Consider the following 26,650-nt stretch of genomic DNA (forward strand, 5'->3'; position numbering starts at 1 on the left):
TATATATCTTGCACGATTGCAAAGCGCAAGAGGGGAACGAGAAGGAACCAATTACATATTATGCAGCTCCAGCGGAGCTTTACATAAATTCAGATTGAAAATTTCCGCTCACAAGCAAAATTAGATTATATGTCAAGGACCCTGTAGACGTACATTTTGTTTGTTTGTTCGTTTATTTATTTGTTTGTTTAGGGTAGGGGGTAAAACCTATAATCTTCAATCCCATAAAGCGGTTATAAATAGAACTAGAGTCCTTAGCTGCGACGTCACGAGTGTCAAGCTTGAGGGGCGCACCGCCATTCCGGAGAGGAAAAAAAAGGCCAGGTGCATAGCAACACTTTTCAATCACGGATTATGATACTCTACGAAGTCTTTTAATGATGATTTCTTTTTAATGTGATTTGCCTATCGCTAAAATATACTCTTTGGGGTTTTTTGGGATTTTTTTACTTTTAATTTTAAATGAGCCATCATCAAATTATAATGCAAATGGGACCTTTTAAACGGTGAGACCATATAGGTGAGTAAAATGTAAAAAAAAATGAATGAGATGGACTTGATAATCTACAGTTAAAATAGAAAACATTATTCTATTGAAATCTTTTTCTGTGTGTCGCTCAAACAGAATGTCTAGATTTAGCACAGCTGGCCACAACAATAGGCGCTCGTATCGGCCCTCTGGGATCAAGAAAGTGACTGAGAAGCTGCTATAAAGTTTCAGCTGCAATTCGAGCACACCTTAAAGGCTGACTGAACGGAAAAGAAACACTGTCGATGTTGTTGAGATGAGAAAATATGAAGTAGCTAACAAGGCGTATATCTACCCTCCAAAAAGATCGGCGTAATATTCTGTATCATTTGCGGACCGCGATATTTCTATGCCGTGCAACAGCAGCAGCAGGGGTTCATGGAAGGGGGTGTTGTACCGTGTAGCCAACGCAATCAACGCCAATTTTAGAAAATATTGTGAATTTTAAAGTTCAACCGGCTATTTATCTCAGTGTTGCATTTTAAAATTTTGTCAGTATATAATTATTTATTGTGCCCGATATTAGACAACGCTCTTTGGGTGTGCGCACAGGATCCAAACGCAATGAGTGATTTAAAATATCTCAGCCTACAATTAATTGCTCATTTGGACACAATAACGAATTAATTTATCAGATAATTAACCCAGTCTTAACCCCCTTCATACTCTGTGAAAACCTAGAGGCTTTGCATCAGCAGAACTAGGAGAGTCGTAGACAACACAAACGCAATCCATTTTGTAAGTATGAAATTGTCATTTTTCTTAACAAGCAGTATTTCATATTATATCTCCCTATTCATTGTAACCAATATTTTAATGCTTTTATGTTTCCCACAATCGGTCAGCAGGTGCGGTGTTGTGTATAAAGTGTATGTTGTATGATTAAACAGCATATTATAACAGCAAACAGAAAGAAAACTTTTAAAAAATAAAACTGAACTGAGCTTCAAAGTATAAGACCATAAGGCGTTACGAGGAACACGCAGCGTGACAGCGCTGTTTCTAATTGAGATCTGCAGGCAACTTTAAGATTTTATTTCAATGTTTAAAAAAATAATTGCCAAAGCCTAAAAATATTAGATCCCGCATTTTCTTGCTGCCGAGCTCGGGGATCTTAGGCGGAGACTATACTGATTACAGTATTTTCACTTTGTCAAACTATACTTTTTAAACGTCCTGTTTTGATAAAGAATCAATAGGGAAGTTATTCGTAAGATGACAATCATGGCTTATTTTTCCTTTTCAAGCGCTATAGGCCTAAGCATCGAACACACGCAAGGAAAGTAAATTATCGAGGAGCAGAGACTGGGAGCAAAATTGTATTGTTCTGTCGCATTTGAAAATGGTGAACAATTTTAATCAAACATAGTTTCGTTTTCCGGTTGTAGTTTTGGACTGTCAGAGTCGCCACCGTCGCCCTCTCCTCTTTTGTTGTAAACAAATCAACGTGCTGTCGGCCGATACCCGAAACATTGACTTGATAGGCTTGTCGTGTGTGATGATGAAACATTCGGAAAGTTGTATCAAAGTCACTTGTTTTCTATATTTAACACCTTGTTAATGGGTTTACAAGCAAATCAGAAAACCGGTAGTGCACTTTACGTGTTATGTAGTTCTTTTTGTCGAGATAAGGGTCTTCTCAAAAGATACTTCAAACCCTCTTTACCTCTGACGCTGACTCGGTTGTGTCGCGTGTGCTCTGTTGTTCAGACTGTTCAGTATTCAACACTAAAAAAAGAGTGTCCATCATCATCATCATCAACCAGCATGACCTCTGCTCTACGGTCCGAAGATACTGAGAGGAAGTCCTTTCATCAAGAGTTGACACTTCCAACCTCATCACATAATGAATCTGTTGGTGGAGTTAATCCTGTCGTGACTCGTCTTCGCAATGGAATGAGAAAAGGTAATAGATCTAATATCTTATCTAGATCTAGATCTAGATTCTAGATCAATCTTCTAGACTTGGTTCTAGACAGCATTGACGATGCATTTTTTCAGACATGCCAATGGTTAGATTCTTCTGTGTGCCCGCAACAGAATCACGCTGAACCCCAAGAAATTCCTGTTTGCTGAGGACACTGTGGAATTCGCAGGCCGGTGACGCAAACAAACATCAAACCCAGTTTGAAATTCCTGAACTCTATCCAGCCTCACCAGCATTTCCCTAGTCTGATACAGTGGAGTCCACTTATAACGAGTCCTGAAACAACGAGGGAGAAGTCTGTTCTAAAGACACTATTCTGAAACCCCTTTTTTTCCCTTCTTTATCTTTGTAAATATAATACAGTTAGAGTCTATAGCGCAATCGGACAAACACGGGAGTCGGTTTTTTAGTGGAATATTGCTGGGCGCTTTTTCGGCAGTTCCCACCCCGCAAAGGGCACCTCTATTCTCACCCTGGGTGAGAATAGTGCAGGTGAGTCTTTTGGCTATTCTCACCCGGTGCGCGTTCACCGTTATAGCCTAGATCTAGGCCAACCAATTTTGCGTTCACCCTAAACCACAGAATTCTGCACTGTGATAACAGAAAAATTGTGCCGTGAACAAACGTTCCATTACTACTGTTAGCCTACTAAAAGCGTACAATTTTGTCTGTGAGCAGTGGAGAGAGAGAGAAAGAGAAAGGAGGAGTAGCGCGAGAACTTCCGGGCAAAACAAAATGGTGACCCGCGCAGTTCGGCTCAATACGAAAAGTTAAAAATAGCCGTAGCATCTTTGTAGATGACCAAATTGATGTACTTTTGTGTTTTGCCATCATTTTTTAGCTTCGTTTTGGTTAATTTGATCGTCCACACCGATAGACTATCATAGACAGTATTCAGAAAGAGACAGAGAGAGAGTAGAGGGGAGGAGTAGATCTTGCGAGAACTTCCGGGCAAAACAAAATGGCGACCCCCGTAGTTCGGCTCGATTCGAAAAGTGAAATAGCCATAGCATCTTTGTAGTCGATAAAATTAGCTTACTTTTGTGCTATAACGTAATCTTTTCTTTGCCTTTATCCATTTGATGATCCACATCGATAGAAAGTATTCCGAAATTAGGAAAAACAGGTCTTGTTTCACACCGGGTGAGAATAGCCTACGGTGGCAAGTCTCACCAGGGGTGAGAGGTCGACCGTATTTCTATTCTCACCCTGGGTGAGAATAGCCACTTCCTTTTATTCACGGGTTTGGGCCACAAGAGTAGGGGGGTTTCAGGGGGGCATGCCCCCCTGAATTTTACCATAATTTAATGTTTTGCAGTTGTTAGGTTTGATATCTTAGCTCACCGCGAATCAAACGTATAGATCTAGATAATTATCTAGATGTAGGTCAGGCTCAAATAAGGGGGGTGGGAACTACCGAAAAAGCACCTATTGCTGCTGCTGTTCACAGCGCACAGGCCAGTTACATACAGTCCGTGCCGTCTTTAAGCACGGTCATCGGGAGAAAGCTTAAGCGTGCTTAATGCCGAAGCGTGCTTGAGAGCGAAGTAGACATAATCCATAGATTTTCATATAGAACATTTCCTGTGCTATGTCCCTTTGTAAGTAGGTCTTTAGCGGTCCCGCAAAAGTGTGCACTGTTATTTTTACCTGCCATGGTTGTTTCCTTGTTTGTTTTTGTTTTGTGATCGAATGGGAAATGAAAACTTAATTTAGACGGCCAGTCACGATACAGCACCCTAGGCCTACACACTGCCTATATGCGTACCACTGTCCGCTCTGCCACATTCATACCACCATCTTCATCCCACCTCGCGCGTGATACAATACCAGTAATCCGGATTAATGGATAGCGAGGGTCAAAGGTGAAATCGCAGCCAGCCTCCCTTTCTCGTCTCCCCGACTCTTTTTGTATTTTTCCGTCTGTGTGTAGCTTTGCCCTAGGCTAGATCCTATGTCCACACGTGCGGCTGTGTGCATCTCTCTGCCTTCCTCTCCACCCGTGTGAGTGTGTGTCTCCATCACTTGCGTTCTTTGTGTTTCTCTTAACACACTCCACTGCTGCGGTGTTGACTGTGTTCGAACTCTGATGGGTCATCATGAAAGTATTGACTGTTGTAAATGAAGCGTGCCTGAAGTCGAATTTCGGTAAGAGCCTTTTAGCGCGCTTAAAGCCGGCACGGACTGTATAAACCTCGCCAGTTGAGAAACTTGTTGGTGATCTAGCGAAACCTAGGACCTTACATCAACTCCTTGAGCGAAACAAAGAATGGGAGAACCCACGTTTGTCAACAACGAAGGCCAGAGTGAATGAGTGAGGAGGGTGTGGTATGCGGAGACAAGCAGAACGCATCGTGTGATAGACCAGCCTAGTCTAGATTATCTACGCCTACCACTACCCATGCCCTCACTCTCCGATGCAGGGATGGAGAGGTCACAATTAATAATAATAATAATAATAAATGGCATTTGTATAGCGCATGTCCCCGCTCAACAGCAGGCTCTATGCGCTTTACACTATATTATTACCCCAGCAGACCATAGAACACTGCAAACTATTTTCAAGTAAGGCAGCTGGCCATCTTGTATGACGTCAGACGGGGATACCCCTCCGATCGTGTGACTACATGATCTAAACATAGCCAACCACATGGCACCAAAGATCGTGTATACATAATACCTACCATGGCATGATGTTTGGTGCTATGTTTTTCCAGGAGACGTACCGGTAATGTGTTATGATGCGGGCCCGGGGGGGGGGGGGGGGCCAGGGGGGGGCTCTGGGCACAGGGGGGTTAATCTCCGAGCATCTTTATGGCAATTTACGCGCGCTTTATTGTCTTTGCATTTACCGTTTTTCAATTTCAAGCATCATAGCGTTCTTACTGTTCTGAGCATCAACGATCTTAGCGGACCAGAGCGTGACTGACGTGCTGCAGTTAGTTGCAAGTGTGAAATTTTAGCGTGTGAAACACATCGATACGGATAATAGGTCAAGCCACTGACCCAACATGTCGTTCCATGCGCTATCTCCAAAAAAGATCGTATAGTGTGTAGTGTAGGCCTAGTGTGTAGTAGAGAATCTTTGGTATCTCTGCGGTCTTCTAAAAATAGTCTGTGGGTATCCCAGGATGTGATGACATCACATTACTAAAATAAGCAGCCAATCAGGCAGGTGCGTCGTTTTACGTTTATGGGTAGATGGTGCATGTTGTTGTTTTCTATCTATTTTCTTGTTGGTTTTATCAGATTTACACAAATTTCAGTTGTTTTACAACCATTGGAAACCATGGCTACATTTTAAGATTATTATATTGACATTGAAAATTTTATTTCAACTATATTCCTGTCCTTCCTATGTTTTTCTATAGTAAATTCTTTTCAATCTTTGTATGTAGTATTTCAGAATAACACATTATAATTAGGAAGTTGTTAGGCATGCGTACGCCCGCCTAACACTGGATTGTTAGGGGCACGTATTTCAAAGTCAAGGCCGTTCGGTGTTCCCCAAAGTCAAGGTCTTTTGTTCGGCGTTTCGTTTCCCATTCATTTCACCAGCGTGCTTGGTCGAACAAAGATGGATTGGGATTGAGACTCGTGACTTGATCTAATCTAAACTTTCTAGATCTCTGTCTTGTCGGGAGGGAGGGACAGAGAGGAAAAGAGTGTGTGTGTGTGTTTTTGACAGAGCGTGCGAGCGTACAAACACACACACACACACACATGCATACAGAGAGAGAGAGAGATGGAGCGAGAAAGAGAGTGTGTGTGACTAGTGAGAGAGAGAGAGAGTAGCAAGAGAGAGAGAAATGACAGGGAGAGCGAGAGAGGGGGGGGGAGAGAGAAAGAGAGGGAGGAAGGGAGAGTGTGTTTCTGAATGAAAAAAAGACATACAGAGAGGAAAAGAATGTGTGTGTGTGTTTGACAGAGGGCGCGAGCGTACAAATGCAGAGAGAGAGAGAGGGGGGGGGGGGGGGAGGGAGGTAGAGAGAGAGTGTGTGTTTCTGAATGAAAAAAGACAGATACAGAGAGGAAAAGCGTGTGTGTATGTGTTTTCGACAGATGGGGAGAGATCTAGAGAGAAAGAAATAAACACACACACGCGCGCACACACACACACAAAAACAAGTCGTCATCAATGATTCACTCAAGAATAACGTTGAAAAGTTTTTTAAATTGTTAAGAATTTCATCAGTGTTTTTGTTTCTCCTTTGTGTCAGTGGCGCTTAGGAGGTTTGTGAAGGACGGCAACGCTATGTGTGTAATGTGTAGGCTACAATGACTGTTTTTGCACCGGGTCAGCCTGTGAACCGACGAAAAAAGAAAATTGACAGGAATCAATGACAATTCTTATTATATGAACAAACGCCTCCCCTCCTCTCTCTCTCCCTCTTTCTTTCTTTCTTTCTACCCACACCCCCCCCCCCTTCTCTCTGTCTCCCCCCTCTCTCTCTCTCTCTCTCTCTCTCTCTCTCTCTCTCTCTCTCTCTCTCTCTCTCTCTCTCTCTCCAAGGGACAATTGAAACATCTTTCGTATTACTGTCGACGAGTGTCGATGTCACAAAAACACTGGTCATTAATTTCGTAGTGCTGTGGAAGCGTATTGAAGCGTACGCTTCCCGAACAGTCCAGTGTTATTGACGTGTACGCGACCCGAACAGTCCAGTGTTATTGACGCGTACGCGTCCCTAACACTGCAGTGTTATTGACCGACACGCGTCCCTAACACCAGCCTTATAATTATTTGTTTCACCCCACAGCTTTCTCGGATATTGTAGAATCAAGTGCATCGTGTTTGCTGAAGGGAGGTGTTGTTGCTGTGCCAACTGACACTATCTATGGCGTGGCATGCCTGGCTCAGAACTCACCGGCTGTTGAGAGGATTTATGCCATCAAGGGGAGGAATCAAGAGAAGCCAATTGCGATCAGTGTTGCTGAGATTGATGATGTCTATAAGTGAGTTATGTTATTGTTATGGATTTGCTTCTAGTTTTGCAAGATGTTAGGCCCTTTTTTATATTTAAGTTTGATGTTGTAAAAAAAAATTAACCCTTTCCCGTAAAATGCTCACCATCAAATATATGTACTTTTCCACTTTCATTCACAGGATTCCCGCGGCCTCCTTGAATTCAAGGGGTCCTTGAAAACTCTTTGAATTTGCATTCAAGGGTAAATCTCCTTGAAAACTCCTTGAATTTGAGGAACCTCCTTGAAAACTCCTTGAATTTTGCCAGATCGGGCAAGACAGGGTGATTGCCAGGCCCCGGGGGCCCCGTGAATTATTGGGGAATTTGAACAAAATCGCTGAGACCCGGGAATTATAAGAAATCTGTAAATTGCCCTGACATAGACCCGAGAAAAACTGAACTTGGAAGCAAGTTTTAATATTCAGAATTTTGATTACCACTAGATCTAGAGCTCTCTGCAAAGCGCGTGTTGGTGCAGGCCTTGTGTGGAATCGGGATCCGTCATACTCAAACTTTGTAAGCCCTGGTTTTTTTAACTAAAGGGTATCGGGTTGGCAGTCACCCTGCCCTGGAAACAGAGTTTTTGAAGGAAAATCGAAATTATGATTCATTTCGGACAAGTGTAGGCCTATCGGAAATAGGCTTTCGTCATGAATTTCTTGACCAAATCTCCTTGAATTTTTAAAATTTCTCTTTGAAATCACCTTGAATTTGGTGGGAAGTTCATGGCAGGAATCCTGCATTCATCGCAACTGTAGAACAAACTAAAGTTCTTCTAAAAGATTAGTTTCGTTTGAGTAAAGCAAGGTATATATTGAAGTGATAAATTATCATTTTATGCAAAGAAAAAATAGCCACAAAATTAGCAAAAATTACACGGGGAACCCATTTTAACGCCCGATTACCAAGTTAAATTAATTTTTGTGAGTTTTGTTTACTTATGTTGTTTTTTTCACTATTTGAATTCGGCGTGCACTAGGCCTTGATAGTGCAAGAGAGAAGGAGCCTGTGCCCCACGCATTGGCAAGAGTGATAGAAGGGAGGCAACACGCACACACGCACACACACACACGCACTGGCCCACGTTGTAGCAGCATGAGAGCCCCCCCCACCCCACCCCACCTCCGAATAGGGCGACAATGTACAAGAGTGAACTAATCGTGAACTGTCAGAGTCTGGCCATGGGTTGTATTCTCCTCTCTCTCTCTCTCTCTCTCTCTCTCTCTCTCTCTCTCTCTCTCTCTCTCTCTCTCTCTCTCTCGCTCTTGCTCTCTCTCTCCCTCCCTCCCCCATCTCTCTCTCTCTTTCTCTCTCCCCATCTCTCTCCCTCCCTTCATCTCTCTCGCTCTCTCTCCCTCTCTCCCCCTCCCTCCCTGTCCCTCTCTCTCTCCCTCCCCCCGTCTCTCTCTCTCGCTCTCTCTCACTCCCCATCTCTCTCTCCCTCCCATCTCTCTCTCTCTCTTTCTCTCTCCTTCTCTTTCTCTCCCTCCCCCATCTCTCTCTCTCTCTCTCTCACACACACACACACACATACACGCGCGCACACACATACACACACATGCGCGCACACACATACACACACACGCGCGCACTCTCACACAGACGCGCGCGCGCACACACACACTTACACACACACACACCCACACCCAAACACACATACACGCAAACACACACGATATACACACACACACACACACACAAATGCGTGAAAGCCAACTTGCCTTGGCACGCGCTCAGGCTTAGCCAGCCACGTCTGTCAAACTCGAGACTCGAGGTCTCGATCTTAAGAGCTATTTTTAGCAGTGTTCAAGACTCGAGGTCTCGATCTTAAGAGCTATTTTTAGCAGTGTTCAAGTCATGGCCTCTCTAAACAGCCCACTTGAAGCAGCTTCCAAACTCGAAAATCGGACTCGATTCCTCGATTCTTTTTCAGTTTTGGAATCGAGGCCTCGAGTCTTTTTGCCGTCGATCTTGCCCTGGCCTATAGAACAGTAGAAAGAATTTGATAGCTTGGTTGACCTCAGGAGGAAGTTACTCTATGAAGAGCGGGCTTGTTAAGCATCAGGAAAGGACTGTTAAGTAACTTCTAGAAATTGGCAACGGTCAGGTGTGGCTACACTACACATTGGTCTATCTACTTTGTATGAATCAAAAATCACCAATCATTTTGCCATCTGTTATTTCAGATGGAGCAAAGTGACCGTGTCACGAGAGTTGTTGACGGACCTCCTGCCTGGCCCTGTGACCGTTGTGTTTGAGAGAAACTCTGAACTGAACCCAGCCCTCAACCCTTACACCTCTTTGGTCGGGATTCGCATCCCAAACCACACATTCATGCAGAGTTTGGCTAAGCAGTGCGACAGTCCCATCGCTCTGACCAGTGCTAACATCAGTGGGAGTTCCAGCTGTCTGCAAGTGAAGGTGAACTTTCGTTTTCATGTTTTCATATATATATATATATATATATATATATATATATATATAATATTCTCCTTTCACTCCCTTTTCTCTTCTCCTGTCCTGTCTGTTTTCATCTCCATTTTCTGAAGGCAGAGGTTCCAATTATGAGTTTGGGAAAATGGTCACGTGTATATAAAAAACAGTTGCACTGCAGGTTGAACAACCAAAGTCAACCACCCCTAAGATCTAGCTAAGAAATGCAAAGAAGAAGATTGTTTGTCTTAAGTCTACTTTGACGTTTAAATCATTGAGCCAGGCTGAGTGGCATATAGATCACGACATCACAGATGCTGGTCTGAGGCTGATGAAAGAAGTCTTATTTTATAGTTTCTGTCATTTTACTTCTTTTGAAAATGTTCTGTGAAAGAACTTTTGAAAGACTGTAAGTTTATTTGAATTGATGTAAATTAAATTGTTTTTGAGAACCAATATTGAAGCTGTTGATGAATGCACTGTGATAAAAAATATACGATTTTAGTTCTCAGGGCCTTCTTTAGGAATTAGGCGCTGTATAAAGTCCCTTTATTATCATTATCATTGATGTTGTTATCATTTTATGAATGTGCTTGAAATCAAATACCGATATCATAATGTGTGTTTACACTTTAATTTTCTCTGTTGCTGTTTTTGGTGGTTATGCAATGTAGTGTTGATTGAAAAATAGGAAGTTGCTCCAAAAGACATTAGACATAATAAGAATGCAATTTAATGTTCAAGAAAAGAGAGATTTTTAATTTTTTTTTACACAGGTGAAAAAGAAGTGGAAGACAGAATTTTGTTTACCTTGAGATGTAATGTTTTATGTGGTGTTTCCATAAAATGTTTGTTAAAAATAAAGGTGCAAAATCTTGGTGATGTAAAAAAAAAAGAAGTAAAATGTTACTGCTTCAGGGAAATAAATTGCCTTGTAAAATTGTTCTCTCAAAAGTAATAACGCAATAACTCACAATGGTTACTTGGTGATCACAGAACTCATTAACTTCTTTAACACTAATGAGATAAACTTTCCCTTACTGGCTTCTGTCCCATCAGGAGTTTGAAAATCTGTGGGCCCGTCTGGACCTGATAGTGAACGGTGGTACTTTGAGCGACACTGAAGAATCTCGCCAAGGCTCCACCGTGGTGGATTTGTCTGTTCCTGGGACCTTCAAGATCATCAGACCTGGCAGGTAAGCTGAGTTGACCATCTTTCCGTTGGCACTTTGTCCACAAAGTATCGATAGTTACACACACACACATGCACGCATACCACCACCCCCACCCCAAAGTGACAATAGCTTCTGTCGTGGGTTCTTAAATTATTTTTTTGTTTGTTAGTAAAGGAAATATGGCCAGTGTGAAGGCTTTGTTCCATGGTATGTATAAATTATTGCATTCGTATTAAGTACGTAATAATATAAGACACCCACAACTTGACATCTTTTTTCACAGCTGGCACAAAAATACGTGCCAACCTTTTTCTTAAAGAACTACCGATCATGGAAACAAAAAATTATGTACATAATACATATATATATGTGTGTAAAATATGTATCATGGTACTGCACCTTAATTCTGACTGACCCTAAAACTGAAGGCATCTCAAATCTGGCTCGATGTTCTTGTCTTAAAGCTACACAAAGACTTTTTGCTATTTGTGTTGTACTTCTAACCTTCATTTCTCTCCTTGCTCTCCCACACCACTACCACCTTCCTCCCACCCCCTTCCCTTAAGATAAAGTAGTTGCTACTGTAAAACAGAAATTATATTGATTTAACAATTTTTGTAACCTCATAGAATTTTGACTTTGTTCATGTGTAGGCTATCTGAAGGATTGTTGTGACTTATTAAAATATTTAAAATGCTCGTGATATTTTGAAAGGTCATGTCTGCTATTAATTTGTTTTCTGTCTTAACACAGTGCCCATGTTGTTACCCAAGCCTGTCTTAAGGACAAGCACGGACTGGTGGAGAGAGGTACCCAAGTGTCACCGGACAGATAACGCTCTCATGAGGATTTTTACTGTAGTTATTTTCTGTTTTGGAATTTGTCCTGTCCCGTAGATATTACATACCTTTCTTGTATATATTCAAATGTTTAAGATCTCTGCAGTGTATACTTGCAACCATGTCACCAACATTGCAGTTATTGCTCTTGTTGTATTTTAATATTTGAAGAACAGCTCACTACAAATCTCTTGTTCACTTTGTACGGGTCAGCTTGGATTTGAAACTTTATGGAATTTTTTAAAGAATCACTGTGCACATGCTGACTAAATGAAATGGTTTGTCCTGATTTCGCCAAAAGTACCAATTTTCCTCAAGCAGATGTGAAATAAGCTAGCACAGAGTGACTGCCAGGCCCTGGGAATTTGAATAAAATTGCTGAGACCTTGTGATTGCTTGTAGAATTTAAGGGGGGGTGGCTATGATATACACTATCTGGCTATTTACCTGTCGTTGAGCTAGTTAATCTTCATTGGGATGTTTGTTTGGTTGAAATGAAGTACCCTGAACCTCAAAATAAACATTTTCACTTTTTTCTATGGCGTGGCACCACAAACAAAATGCAGAGTCAGCATTTTACACACAACTTTATTTCAGATAGATCTCAACAACCTTTCAAGTTGGAGGCCTAATATTTAGCATAGTTACACTTGTGGGCATCCTCTACCACTTTATCAAAGCAGAAATCAATTTATTTCTTCCGTTCCCGAGATATTCAGCCTCAAAGTGGGCTATAATTGGTTATATTAACTGATTCACTTCCCACCTGTTTTCCTGTTTGTGGACCACGCCCCCATTTCACACTACGTGATTGTGGAAGGGTGAACCTTTCACTGTAAATGTGGTGGCCTGGACCTAAGGGATCCAGCAGGGTCTCGAACAGTTTTACCGGATTAGAATCATCTCCAAGTCCACGCGGTATGATGTCTCCCACCCAAAATATATGAGCAGGTTGCCAACATATCCCGTTTCGCTGTCAACCAGTCCAAGTACCTTCACATAGTACTTATGTTGTTTCGACGGGTTGTACTGCTTTTACTTCCATGGTCCGGTCCACCCCACAACCATCTCGTCCAGAGCAAGGTATTTTCCTGGGTAGAATGCTCGGCGGAAGCTCTCAAGAACAGAGTTCACAAAGGGCTCAATTTTTTCTTTTCCCTCAGCAGATGTGTTCTCCGAGCAGTGAAGCATGGTATGATAAATTGCCTCAAACCGCTTGCGGGCAAACATTTGTGAGTACCAGGCGCAGTGCTCTGTCTTGGCCTGTGACCAGTAATCACGAATAGTTTGGTCTCCTACTTAGTCCCATCTTCGTAGTGACAGCTAAAAATTTCAACAGTTCATACCGGGAAATATCCTCCCAGTTTGCGTAAACAGAATGCTTTTTCGCCAGTGTGTTCTGCGGAACTTTCGTCAATGCGTACTCGTTGATGGACGATAGAAGTTTATTCTGTATGGTCTCAGTAAATAACGCTGTGAAGCAGTCAAGAGGGGTTGACGATTCGCTAAAACCGGCCTCTTCCCTCACTCCAGACGAACCATTAGGTGGGGTGAACCTACAATGCTTGAAGCTCACCCGCTCACCTTCACTGATCTTCGCCCATGCTGGTAACTGAGCCTGAGCAGAGCTAGATCTAGCCCTAGACCCAGATGTAGTATCCAGTCTGGGTCTTTTCCCCGACGGGCCTTGCCTCACAGTACTGTCCTCATTTGTGTCTACACTGGTACTAGTACTGGCACCATCGCTAGCCCTTGAGGACACACCCCTTTCACTGACTTCGCCTTCATCGTCGCTCTCACTACTTGGTGGACCAAAGTCAGAAAAAAGTAGTAAAATTCAGGCAAAAGTGTCTACCTCAGTCTCCACCACCAGAGACATAAAGCTGCCCATGAGTGTCAATGAGCCTCTGTTCCTCCCTTTGTTTGGCATATGCCTTGGCCTGGCGAAATCTCCTTGCTTTCTTTGTGACTGCTGCTTCAGCTTTTACAGTCCTCAAATGGTCTCACTTATTCCGGCAACGCTTCGTTTCGTCATTAACAGGCAAGTAGAGGTTGTCTTGAAACTTCCTCGAGGCAGCCGCTCCAAAGTTGAATTCTGCGACTCCCACAGACACAGCAATTGACAGACAATTGCGGTTAACAAACTTGTGCTTTGGACACCGAGCCCATATAAGCGCGCAGGGGCTTTCGTTTGCATTTTGTGTGGTCTGCAGGATGCAGCGCCCCAAATAGCTTGTCGGTCGACATTTGCTCAAAGGTTTGTTGGTTGCTGTCCACGCCGATCTTGCAGAGGGGAGTCCCCACATTCTCCTCATGGCTGCCTGGTGGTAGGCCCTTTGCGTTTGCCTTCTTCCTAAAACACCATGAGTCATCTCCCTTTGGACTGTTGTCATGTTTGGGATCGGCGTCGGTGGAGGAACTGTGGTCGACGATCGCAATCACTGCTTCTTTCATTACAGGCACTGTGGTGTTGCTGCGGATGGCTTTGGTTTAGTACTTTTGGAGGGTTGTGATGACTTCAGGTCGGAGTTTGCCATGGTCTTTCCCTCCTAGTGTGACCTTGGGCTTCGCCTTGGACTTCTCTGCAACCAAGTTCCGAAATGCTGTCCCTAGTCGTTTGCCGACATGGTTGACACACTCATGTTTTGCCACTTTAATGCCTTTAACTTCTCCATGACGAGTCCAATGTCTGACTTTGAGGTGTGGCCACGCTTGTGTCAACTACCATCAAAGGAGACATGGATGTCTTTCACATCTGAGGTTTGCTCCGGATAGGCTGCCTTCACAGTCTCCACTGCTTTCTCTATAAAATCCCTTGAGAATACTTCACTTCTGTCACTAATGACTTTAGTGTGCACTGCAGAAGTTTTGTGATGGAGGACTGGAATGTTCGTGAACTCAGAAAAGTTGGGCAAAGCAGCGTATCCCATAACGGTTGCAGATGCAGCAACAGCTGCTCTTTGATTAACATCGAAAACAGACTGGGCGCCAGCACATTTTGATGATGTCATTGTCGAATTCAGGTCATTCCCACATTCACTGCACCGAACGATCAATGAAATAGCTAGACCACTGTTCAAAAGACGCTTTGTGGCATTTCAAATTAGGGCACAGAAGTCCAGAGAAAAGCGGTTTCAGCTTTTCCAGGTCGGCAATGGTAGAAGGCAGCCTTGTGCTTTCTTCATGGTTCTGAACAGGTTCAAACTGGTAGGCCAGTTTTCACTTCGACGCAGAGCACACATCGTCATGCTCAATTGGCTGTGCTGATGCTGACGGTGTGCCAGATGCTGATGATACAGGCTGCGACAGAGAGTCAGGTCGAGAAGAGGGTGGACCAGCTGTAGGTAAAGGCGACGACAGATCAAGTTGAGGTGAAGGTGGTGACTGTTCAGGTTGAGTCGTACTGCTAGATTTGTTCATAGAACGGGGCGGTGCTACTGACTGAAGTTTCTTTAGGCCATTCCCAGGGGGGGGGGGCATTAACATCTCGAGTCCTTTGCCCAGTACAATTGTAATTGTAAATGAACTGATTCATCAATGTCATGATTGTTCAGATGTGGATTCATTAAAGTCCTACTCATATGTTCTACTAGATCTAGATCTATATTTATTTATAGATCATTATAGACCTCAATGGAGGATTCATATTCATATTCCTATTCTATTGTGTCAAACCCTATTATAGGTTGTGCTGTAATATTAATGTTGGTAAAAAAAAAGTATTTCAACAATCGGATGCGGATTTCTCATTCAATGCCTATTTCTCTATTCATTTCCACTTCTTTGTGGAGCCGGGTTGCTTCGCCTTCTCGTAACACACCTTGCAACTCCAGGTGGGGCGTTTCTTCTTCTCGGTTGAAGGAATGTAGTGCGGGAAGCAACGTGAGTGGAGGCGGTCAAGCTGTGTGGGAGCTGGGTCCTCGGAATCACCTTCTTGCCAGCGTAAGAATTCCTTTACCGTGCCCTGTGCAAACTTCTGGATGGTCTTTGAGATTGGCAGAGGCTTCCCACCTGTCGATGTCTGTTTCCTGTTGTACAGGATGGATGCCTGCACCATCATGAGGGTGAACAGATGGCCAAACAGTTTTTTCCACCGTTTCATGGTTCGGCGATGGAAGGGCACAGGCCTGCCTAGTCCACTTTTCCTGAATTAGGGACTCCTAGAGCCAAAAACAGGGACATTTGATCCAAAAAAGGGACAGGACAAAACGTAACAAAAAAATTGCCACTCACCAGTACATTTTCATGTTGTCTGCTCATACATTTATTTACATACACTATATACATTCTTTGATTCTGAGACGCCTGCTCCAGGGAGTAGGCCGACTTGAGCCTCTGGAAGTTTTCATCTGTGACCAGCACAGGCTTGTCTAGGCTCTTTAAGATGAGGAGAGACTCTAGAGTTTTGTCATTCATGGCAGATCTCTGGTCAGTTTTGATTTGCCTGACCAGAGAAAAGATCCTCTCACAATGGGCACTGCTGTGAGGAATTGTTAGGATACCTTGCACCACTCTCTGCCTGCATGGTTCTTGAGGTCATCTTTCCCACTGTGTCCAATGCTTATATCTGTGCTGCATGTGGTGCAAAAAGCATGGTGGATACCCTTGAAACTAGCCTGGAAAGTGGTAGATCTAAATTTGCTCCATCAAGAACAAAATTCTCTCCTCAGTCGGGATAGTCAGTCCCAAAATGCAGTGACAACACCATATTATCGTCAAGATGTAAATATTTCTCACCTGAATCCAAAAATTCCTCATTAGAATCAGTTTCTTCAACATCGGAGTCGAGCGTCTGGAAGAACTCAATCCCTTCAGAAGCCTTTTTTCTCTGTGGTGAGACAGGATTTGATGTCAATCAAAAAACAAACTTCAAAATCTCCCTCGTTCGTTGAAAGTCACTCTTCTTTAGGTCACTGGAAGAAGAAATGGATCGAGTTCGCAGATATTGCAATAAACATGGATAACATATGTGTCACGACGCGGTGGAATCAGGCACTCGTCAAGTTTTGGGCATGTGGAGTTACTGTTATTATCTTAATGCTTGTTTATTTGTCTTGCTTTTGGTGAAAAAAGTACCCATTTATCTTCAATAGAAGTCGAGATATATGTAATTGAAGGACGGGGGGGGGGGGGGGCCTTGTTTCAGAGGTAAAATTAGTGAGAAAATGACCGCCAAAGTTTGGTGACTTCTAATGCTTTAGAGTCCTTGGAAACTGCAAATTTACATTTTCTGTGTCTTTAGTCAACGTTTTTCAGTAAAATCAACACAGTAATGTATTTTTAATGGACATAACAGATGTTGAGCCAAAAAATAAAAATTCATCAAAAATTGCATACAGGAACAAAAATGCCGTTTTCTTCTATTCCATTATTTTGACGAGCGCCTGATCTCTCCACGATGCCTTTCGCCTTTTTATTTTTATCACGAGTTAACTCGTGGTCGGTCCTCAGGCGACGGGAAGCCATCACGAGGTAACTCGTAATTGGTCCCTTGTGAGTTAAAACCCCACTTCGTTGGCTTTGCTGGAAGATTTTGTTTATGAATAGAGTGCCCTTTGAATTTGATCATGGATTCATCAATGGCCAGGTGAGGAAAGGGATAGTAACAGATGGAATACATTATATCTTCAGTCAAGTCTATCTGTGGGATCTGTCTTTTTCTTGACTAGATATCTAGGAATATAGATCACTCACCGTTGTTCTTTTTGTTTGACTTTTGCTGCTCGAGATGTTGTCTCTGAATTTTTTACATATAAGGACCAATGACATGTACTTCCAGTCTTCGGGATAGTGTTTAGTTCCATCTTTTATAGTTATAGATTTATTTTTACTCTGAACGGTCTTGCTTGACAATTTCGAAAAAAATGTATGGTGAATTTGTCTGAAATTCGTCCCGTATGTCTTGAAAATCGGCATAAGATGAAAACACGTCTCCTATTTGGAAGGGTGACGCCATCTTGAATGTTGAGAAATAGTCTGGACGTTCTGTTTGGCTGAAATTATGTGCCGTGGAATTATCACTTCTGGTTTTCCAACAGCCTGCCATATATATATAAACATCCACTTCCATTTCATTATTTTGATGAGTATCTGTTTTTACCACGATGCCTCACATTATATTATTTATTTTACTTCCAGCGCCTTGGAATCCAATCACCATCTCCTCTATCGAGACATCTTTTGTGGAGTAATCTTTTTATGTTAAACACAGATTTAGAAATTTTATATTAGGATGGCGAAAGAGGTTTCATGAATTTTCATGCACATTTGGCTCTATACCCAGGTGGCTACACAGTCCCTTGTAAAGGGTTCTCAGGTTCCCTGTAAGTCACAGATCTTTTGCATTCATACAGCACTTCCTAAATCTGATTTGCACCTTTAAATTATAAAGTGCATTTGGCCCACTCATGAGTCGGTGCAATTCTTCTTTGGATTCAATCAAACCACCTTGGCTCACCAATTCTGTGAAGAGATGTGCTTGTCTTTCTTTCTCATTTATTTTTTTTTCTCTTCTCTCTTTCTTTCGGTTTCTTGGACGTTCCTTTTCACAGCCGTTGTGACACTTTTGATTGCTGCTTTGTGTTTTTCTTTCAAGGGCCCACTTTGCTTCCTTGCACTTGCCATGATCTTTCTTTGATTTGTCTGATTTTTGCTTGTCAGGAATTTGGATTTGGATTGTGTTTTCATGTGCTGATGGTGCTCCGCAAGAATGTGGCTGCTTTCCTTCTTTTCACCATGTCATAATCCAAATCTCCAAAATTCTTTCCCCAGTCAGATTTGTCAAAGGGCATGTAGATAAAACCTCATTGACAGAAGAGGGAATTTCTCCCCCATACACCCCTCCAGGCGAAAAATCAATCTACTGCCTTTCAACAACACGCAAACTATTGATACAAATCTCCTTAAAAACAATTGTTGCAATGTCTTTATCACAGTTTTCGGGCATGAAACAATGCTTGGCAATCTCAGATTGGTTTGCAAATTGCTCACCAAACACTACAGGTAGGCCTTCTTGATTGGAGAACAAGGCATTTACTTCAAATTCTATTGGTGACCACTGTGACAATGCTGCATTCATCTGTTGGACATACTTGGGAAACTGAATATCTGAATAGGGAATGTCGCAATTCATTAGGCTCCAATATGGTGTAGCTTGGTATGTGGCAAGGATGGCGATTCCTCAGACAATAGAGAGAATCCTGTTATCCTCCAAATAAAAAATAATGCACTGGACTGGAGTTTTAAATTTGAATGAAAGCAGCTGTTCTCCAGAAAGTTGACAGACTGAGTGGTATGAAACAGGACAGCAATAGAGTTTTCAAAGCTATAATTGAACCTATTTGTTCTGAAGCTTGTGAACATGGATTTTACCTCATTAAGCTCACAGTCTGCCAGCCATTCTTCCCTACTGCCATTTTTTTCATCGCCTCTTGGATCAAACAAGTCAGATACTGTCCGCATTAACCTAAAGGCTGCTGTTTCTTTTGAAGATAAAAAAGTTGGAAATGAGGCAATTTTATCCCTTTCTAACTTATCAAAAAACATTTCTTGTGATTTGACAGCTTTCTCAGCTTCATCAGCAAGAGCAATGAGGACATGTGCATTACAGTATAGGAACTCAATGGCTGCATCAGTTCCTAGAGTGTCCTGCTTAAATTCCAACATGTTTTTGTTGAATAACTTTATGTTCGCAGTCTGTAGAGATGGGGCTCTCGTGGCCTAGAGGTTAGGTGTTGGCCTCTCATTCAAAGGTCCCGGGTTCAAATCCAGGTAGCGACCAAAAAATTTTCTTTTCTAAAATTGTCTTTCACCTCCTTTTCTGCTCTCTAGCAATGTTGTCATCTGCTTTCGTCTCCTCTTTCTGCTCCCACCCCCTCATCTGGGCTCCTGACTCTTTCTGCAGCCTTTCTACTGCTATTCCTTTGCTCCTTCTTACTGCTGCCTTTCAGCCACACCCCTCATCTTCTGGTAGGAAAGATCTACACTTAGCCTTCTCGGACAAGGGCGAAAAATCTCGGAGGGCCCGTGTGCAAGTTACGCACGTTAAAGATCCCTTGGTGGTCTACAATCGATAAGAGTAGGCTTCGGCCGCCACCCGGGCAAAATTCAAGATTTCCTACCAACTGAAAGTATTAGGTGTGTCCCGTCCGCTCATATGACCTTATGCAGTTGCGAGCGCCGTAATACACTTACAAAAAAAAAAAGAGCAGCCTGTAGAACAAGAAAAGATCAATGATTTTAATGGTGTTTGAATTATTTCAATCAGACGAATGTGAGCTGGGTAATAGGACGATAAAAAAATTGGTACTTTCGGGGACCTCGCCTCTCTTCTGCGGCTTTCTACAGCTCGCAGGCGGGGGCTTGCAACACCCAATATAAAACATTGTTTATGAGATACAGTTTTTGAAGTGATGGTGATGCTTTGTTCACAACTTTTCCTTACAATCATATGTCTGTATTTTTTTCTGTTGTCTTTTAAATGCAAGTTAAAAATTATATTCATCAAAAATTTTTGTCCTCAACTTGCAGATCTCTATTCTTTACATCAATGTCCAGAAGCTTCTGGCTGAAGAAATGAAGCTTAAAATGACTTCATATCTTCAAACATTGGGAAGATCCACCGGGGAAAGGGTCATGCACCTAAACCCCCTTAAAAAATGTCTCTTTTAATCATTTCTTACAGTTGGATCTTCTTTTTGCTCTTTTGTTGTGTCTATCTGTCTTACCTTTTTCTGCACTAAATGACACTTATTATGTAGATGTGCATCTTTTTACCCATACAACGTGAGGCCAGTTTCAAATGTGATATTTTGGTCTCTGCCAACTCCTAGTATTATGACTGTATTCTGCACTATTATTATTGTGATTTAGAAAAAGAATTCAAAATATTGAAAGAAATTTTCAGCACGCTGAGAAGAGCAAAAAGCATGTGAACAAAGTATGTGTTCCTTCAAGAGCGAGGAGGCTTGTTGGTGTCATGCATCTTTGATGTGTCATGTTGAGTGTTGGATTCTTCCACTCACTTTTCTTTCGTCTTTCATTTACTGTTAAAACCTTCAAATATTCTCTTTTGTGAAACACATTTTGACAAATGACAATGTTGCTCAAAAGCCTATAATAAACACTGCACATACACATATACATTATTGTATTTATTAACAGTGTGTTTAATGAGTATGTTCAATTACTTAGATTTCTTTGTTTCAATATATTTATTTGTGTCGATAATTTTATTTGTATATCAAACAGTTGGTAAAAATTGTGTTTGTTTTCATGTATCATGGACTGTTAATGAACAATTTTATTATTAGGAAAAAATGTGTCCCAATTTTGATGTTTATTTTCAAGCACAATTTCTATTTAATGTCTGATATATGCAATGACTTCTTATGTCTTATTTTTCTGTGTTGGTGGACATTATGTGACAGCAATTTTAAAAAAGGGCAGGTGTATGCTTATTTTCAAAGATGCCTCTTTACCATCAATTGCCAGAGCCTTGAGTTTTAAATTTTATGGAAAAAATTCTCTCAAGATGTAATGAAGCAAGTGGTGTAGGAAGTAGTTGTTACAGTGTTACCATCAAAAGCTTCCCCAAAAACGATTGTTGTTTTCTTCATCTTCATTGACATAGTGTAGATCATTTAGGAGGTGGGCTACTTGACCCACCTACTAGGGCAAATCGGATGGAGTGGGACACGACACATATTCCCAGCAGGGAGTGGCAGAGGCTGGATGAAATAGACTGTCCCATGTTAGAATGGAACACGTCTTTCTTGTCTTGTGTGCAATGGTAAAGACCCTAATGTTGATGACACAAGACACTGGTCCAGTTATGAACAAACTTTGTGGTGTGTCACAATTATTTAATCATCCAAAAGAATGGAATGTCTGGCCTAACACATGTAGTATCATTCTATTTATTGTCATGCTCGAGTCTGTGGCCTGTTTCTTGTACCACTATGTCTCAAAATCTGGAACAACAAATTTCCAATAATTTATCTCAGGAAAAAAAAAAATTATAATACAGTGTTGTAAATGGTAACCTTTTTAACTGATAAAAACAGTTTCTTTCTTTGTTTTTCTGTTATAGTTGTTTCCTGTTGGACTTATTATTAGTGGCATCTTTCAATATTCTCCTTTGTTGGTAAAAAATGAAAACCTGTTCAATTCAATGGGCAAAGTTGGATGTGGGTGGTTGGGGGTCGATGCTGATTGATCTGATTTTTTTTACTACATCATGTACCGGTGTCCACTTTTTGTTTGTTCTGCTTGTTCCCAGCACTACATGATTGTTTTCATACATCCATATTATTATGTTTACCTTGTTGACTAATAAACAATGCCAACAAAAAATTTGAATCAAACCAAAGTTCTCTGAGTTTTCTTTTTATTATTCCTGAGTTATAGTTGAAATTCTTTTTCCTTTTGATAATGTGGGTTTGATATTACAATTACAAGGGTCCGTGTATGATGTGGTACATTATATTATATTATCTTCTAAACTTTAGCCTACACCGTCAATCCTTTTATGCTTTGTGTGGTTGCTTTCAACTTCTCGCAACTGGTTGCAAAGTGTGCGCTGAGATTTGCACTAGAAAATTGTGGTGTATTTCAGCTGGAAGAATCAGTCGCTGTGACCGAGTGCTTGCACAGCCCGCTGGTACTCGCTGAGAAGTGTGTCGCGCTGCAGGGCGGGGTATGGCTGGAACTGACGCAGACGTCTCCGATGTCGGGTGTCCGGATTCGGCGCTGAGAATCGTGGGTGACTTCCTGCCTGGACTTCGTGTAGAGGGGCCTGAAGCATAACAATATAATATGTATTATAAAACTAAGAGAAATCGCCGGTGCCTCTCTAATCAAATCAACTCTTGGGGATGTTGCGGATAAATATATATCCGACCAAAACAATATTGTGGCTCCTTTCGAACCATCCTACAGAAATCAGAAACACGAACGTCTACATAAGTATATTTCGTAGTATGCATGTTGCAGCCTGCCTTTTTCATTTGTAAGTTTAATTAGATAAAGAAAACAATTGAAAAATGTATTTAATTTAGTAGCCAAGTGACTACAAACAGTGCGTCTTCAAACGATGTTTGACTGGAATGCGTCTCCTCAAAAAAGTTAATACATGTAATGATTTGGCATGAGGGACAAAACGCTGTCGGTCCGTTTCCAGTATTTTATCCAACAGAGCTGTGTCAAAACTCAAAATCCCTGCATAATTCGAATACATTTTAATGAACAACAAACTGTTCTGTTGATAAGATCGCACTCTTCTTCACTGCTGCTTGTTTCTGTCGACTTTCATACAGTGGGGCACAGAAGACACAAAAAACTCGAAATTCTAATAGTTCATACATGGTGCAGTTTAATAGACGTCTGTGTAATGAATGTTGTTTTTTAAAGTAAATTGATTATGTAAATGCATAGCCTTATTTTCTCTATACATGATATTTATTAGTGTATATGTTATATAATGCTCATTGCCGTGCGTTGTACGTAGAATCCGTGAGTTTGATCCTCAATAAGTCGTGGGAAAGATTTTCACCAAATAGCTCATTGTATCTACTGGGATGTTGGGCTGTTACACTCATCTCTATTGGCCCTGACAAGTAAGGTCGAACAATTCCACCTTTGAATGATTTACTCGTGTATGGGTCAATAAGATATAACGGCTTTTAATGTTTATTATTGTTGTGCGTGTGTGTGTGTGTTTTTTTAAGAGAGAGTGAAAAAGTGGGGGTGGTTACGGTAATAGGCAAGTGCCCAGGAAGACATAGTGGCATGCATTAACATAAGTATGATATAAGAATGTACGTGTAGTCCAGGGGCGGCTGATGGGGCTAAAAAGTGGACGTGCACAATTAAGCTATCACATGCTGAAGATAGTCAAGGGCATAGTAAATGAGAAGGTGTATTATTTTAGGTTGGTGAGGGAGGAACTCGTGCTTTTATTTTCATTCTTTTTACTTGTCGCTTTGATTTCTAGTACTAAATTTGTTTGTTAGCTAAACATCAATTTCGTTCATCCTGTAGATCTATTGGAACTGAATACTCAAAACCATTCAAAGGCACAACTCATAGGACCTCCCTCAGGTTCACGGTCACAGAGTCACTTAAAATAGTGGCAAGACAGACAACGAACCAATCACAATTCGCTTTAGCACTCCGCTGGATTGCTCTGGGGCTCACATAATATTGGCAAAGAATAGCCTACGGTATATCGCGTTTACTGCCTACTGTGGGCTATGTTCCGGCACTGTTCGGCAGGAGCACATTTGAGATGCGCCGTCTTATTAATATTAATGTACCGCCAAACTCGCTACGAGTGTCGTCATCGCTTGGGTTAACCCCAAGAGCGATTTATAGGTCATGTTATACTGTTGAATATCCTATTATGTTTAGCTAAAGCGCGTGGACTTTGGCATGGCATAGTAGATGTTTTACGGCGCTATAGGCACAGAAATGACATTTATGGCGCCAGTGAGGACCTTGTTTTGATATGATATTTGGCTAGTGTTTGTTTCTGGCTTCTTTTATTTTTATTATTGTGGGTGTTTTACGTAACAGAACATTAAAATATTTTGGGCGGCACTGCACGACCGTGCTCTATGGACGAACCGCGCCTGGTGTAGTCGTGTAGGCCTACCCGTTGTATGGTCCCAGTTCTGCGTCTCACATGGCCGTCCAGCAGAGCCTCTAGGGCCAGGAACTGATCACGCATCAGCCGGAGTTGTCGCCCGTGTGGCAGGTCGGGCCGGAACAAGAAGGGTGTGATCTCACAGTCGCCATGACACGCCGATGTGCTGGGGAAACACACGCAGCCTGGGGTAAAGAGTAACGCCAGCTTGGCTTTCGCTGGCTTGGGATTGTTCTCAACCCCTCGGGGCGGTGCCACTAACTGAAATGTCTTTAGGCCATTCCCTAAGGGGGGCTATCTCTCGTTCATGTACAGTAGAATTGTAAATGGGCTGATTCATCAGTGTCACGCTCATAACTGTGCCTGCTCTAAAACAGGGAACTGCTGCTTTTTCTTTCCTAATCCTTACTATTGTCATTTTTTCCTCTACTTCTTTTTTATGTTTGTCACACTCTTGTGACCCGCTATTTCTCGGGTGCCTTGAAAGTCGAAACAGACTTTGGGCTGTTGAAGCTAGAGAGGTGAGCAGAGTAAGCCTGATTCCTTGTGAAGACTTCTCTGTTGACATTCACCCCTTGGTACTCATATGACCTTGCCTTGTGCAATTGCGAGTGCCGTAAAACCTCTACTAAATGAATAAAATTTTAAAAATAGGAATTGTTCTTATTATTGTAAGTATTTAGCATCCCCATCAACACAATGCCGATCATTCGCAATTCTGGAAGTGTGCAGCTTCAACTTTAACCCTGCCTGCTAGGACCAACCTGTTCTAAGTGGAGTACACAAAAGATGTACAATACCATTTACTCACAGCAGCCAGACGAAGATACTCGTCCAAACATTTTTACAAGACTTGAAGGGGAACAAATTGGGGGGAGTGGGGGTGGGGTTATTTACATGTCTTTTCAACAGGGGGGGGGGGTGCTGGTATGTCCTACTTCTTTACTGTCCTTCTTTTGTTTCTACTTGTCTTTTTTTTTTTCGTCTCAAGCACTAAATGATGTGGGAATTAGTGAGACCCCACCCCCTCTTGCCTCTCTCTATCCCTCTCCATCTCTCTCCCTATTAATCTATATAACCTCGACATTTCTTCCCTTTACTCAAACTCCATTTTCTCAAGTGGAACAATTGTGGCCTACCTGTCCATGGTGATCATGGCAGACTTGCGTCGGCTGAGGTTGGACTTCCTCCTCTTGATGGCGTTGAGGTGAGCGAGGACGGAGAGCGAGGGCTCTAGCCAGGCCAGCCACACAGTCTCCGGGAGCCCGTCCACCAGAGGCTCTAGGGGGTACTGCTGGGAGAACACGCGCTCGTACTGGGCCTGGCGGGGGGTGTCTAGTTGAGCCAGGCTCTCCTGGTCACAGAGGTCAGGGGTGATTAGATTAGAAGAGATAAGATCAGAGAAATCTAATGATACTTAAATTTGTGGCTGTTCAAGAATGGTCTCTCGAAGTGCAACCCCTCATCCACGCCGTGGGAGATGGAAACAGGACACAATAGGGGATAGCTGGGTCTGGGTGAAGTACGGTGTGACTTTATGTCTCTGAGGCGTTACGCTAGCCGTGAAGGCCGACCCGGGTCATCCCGAAACGTTGCAAGCCAACGGGGCTCTGGTGAAACTGCGACAGGCTTTGCAGGCCGGCAGTGGATATTAATATTGCTCAAGAAAATATAAGGAGACACAAACGAACTGATCAAAGCGGAAAATGACCTGGCGAGGAAAACGGAAAACGATCAAGAAAAAAGGAAAAAATTTGGACATGGAACTTTTGCAGCTTGACAAATAAAGAACCTGAGATAGCTCACGGGATGTCCCTCCTACAGGCCACTCGCCTTGCTGCAGACAGGCCCCTGTATCTCCCCGCGACACCCACCGGTACAAGCGGAAGAAAAAAAATAAAGTAAAAGTAAGTAAGTAAAGTTCAAGAATGTTAAAAGTAAAAACACATGTTTGGTTGGATTTGAAGTTTTTGTTTTCAATATTCTTTTCTTTTCTATCTATTTTCTTCTTCTTTTTTTTTTTTTTGGCCCCTTGAGCGTTATCTTCTTCTTCATTAAGTAATATTTGGGGAAAGTTTTTGTTTTTTTCTCTGACCCTTCCCCTGAACCCCCGCCCTCTCTCTCTCTCTCTCTCTCT

The 26,650-nt window shown here is 42.2% G+C and overlaps 2 protein-coding genes across 2 annotated transcripts in view; one reads left to right on the plus strand and one right to left on the minus strand.

Annotated features, from left to right (window-relative positions):
• The first annotated feature begins 1,952 nt into the window (after positions 1 to 1,952).
• Positions 1,953 to 12,423, plus strand: LOC101848259 (yrdC domain-containing protein, mitochondrial). Its single transcript, XM_005090570.3, has 5 exons — positions 1,953 to 2,435; positions 7,217 to 7,412; positions 9,610 to 9,844; positions 10,916 to 11,052; positions 11,785 to 12,423. Exons 1-5 carry the CDS (start codon positions 2,090 to 2,092, stop codon positions 11,864 to 11,866), a joined length of 996 nt encoding a protein of 331 aa, XP_005090627.1. The 5' UTR covers positions 1,953 to 2,089; the 3' UTR covers positions 11,867 to 12,423.
• A 9,817-nt stretch (positions 12,424 to 22,240) lies between these two features.
• Positions 22,241 to 26,650, minus strand: part of LOC101856393 — a gene marked incomplete at its 5' end in the record, with an annotated part of 9,111 nt that continues 4,701 nt past the window's right edge. Inside the window, 3 exon segments of the mRNA XM_013086792.2 lie at positions 22,241 to 22,665; positions 24,523 to 24,679; positions 25,653 to 25,867. Coding sequence (XP_012942246.1) covers positions 22,495 to 22,665; positions 24,523 to 24,679; positions 25,653 to 25,867 — 543 coding nt within the window.

This window comes from Aplysia californica, unplaced genomic scaffold (assembly GCF_000002075.1).
Source record: "Aplysia californica isolate F4 #8 unplaced genomic scaffold, AplCal3.0 scaffold00019, whole genome shotgun sequence".
In the NCBI taxonomy this organism is placed as follows: domain Eukaryota; kingdom Metazoa; phylum Mollusca; class Gastropoda; order Aplysiida; family Aplysiidae; genus Aplysia; species Aplysia californica.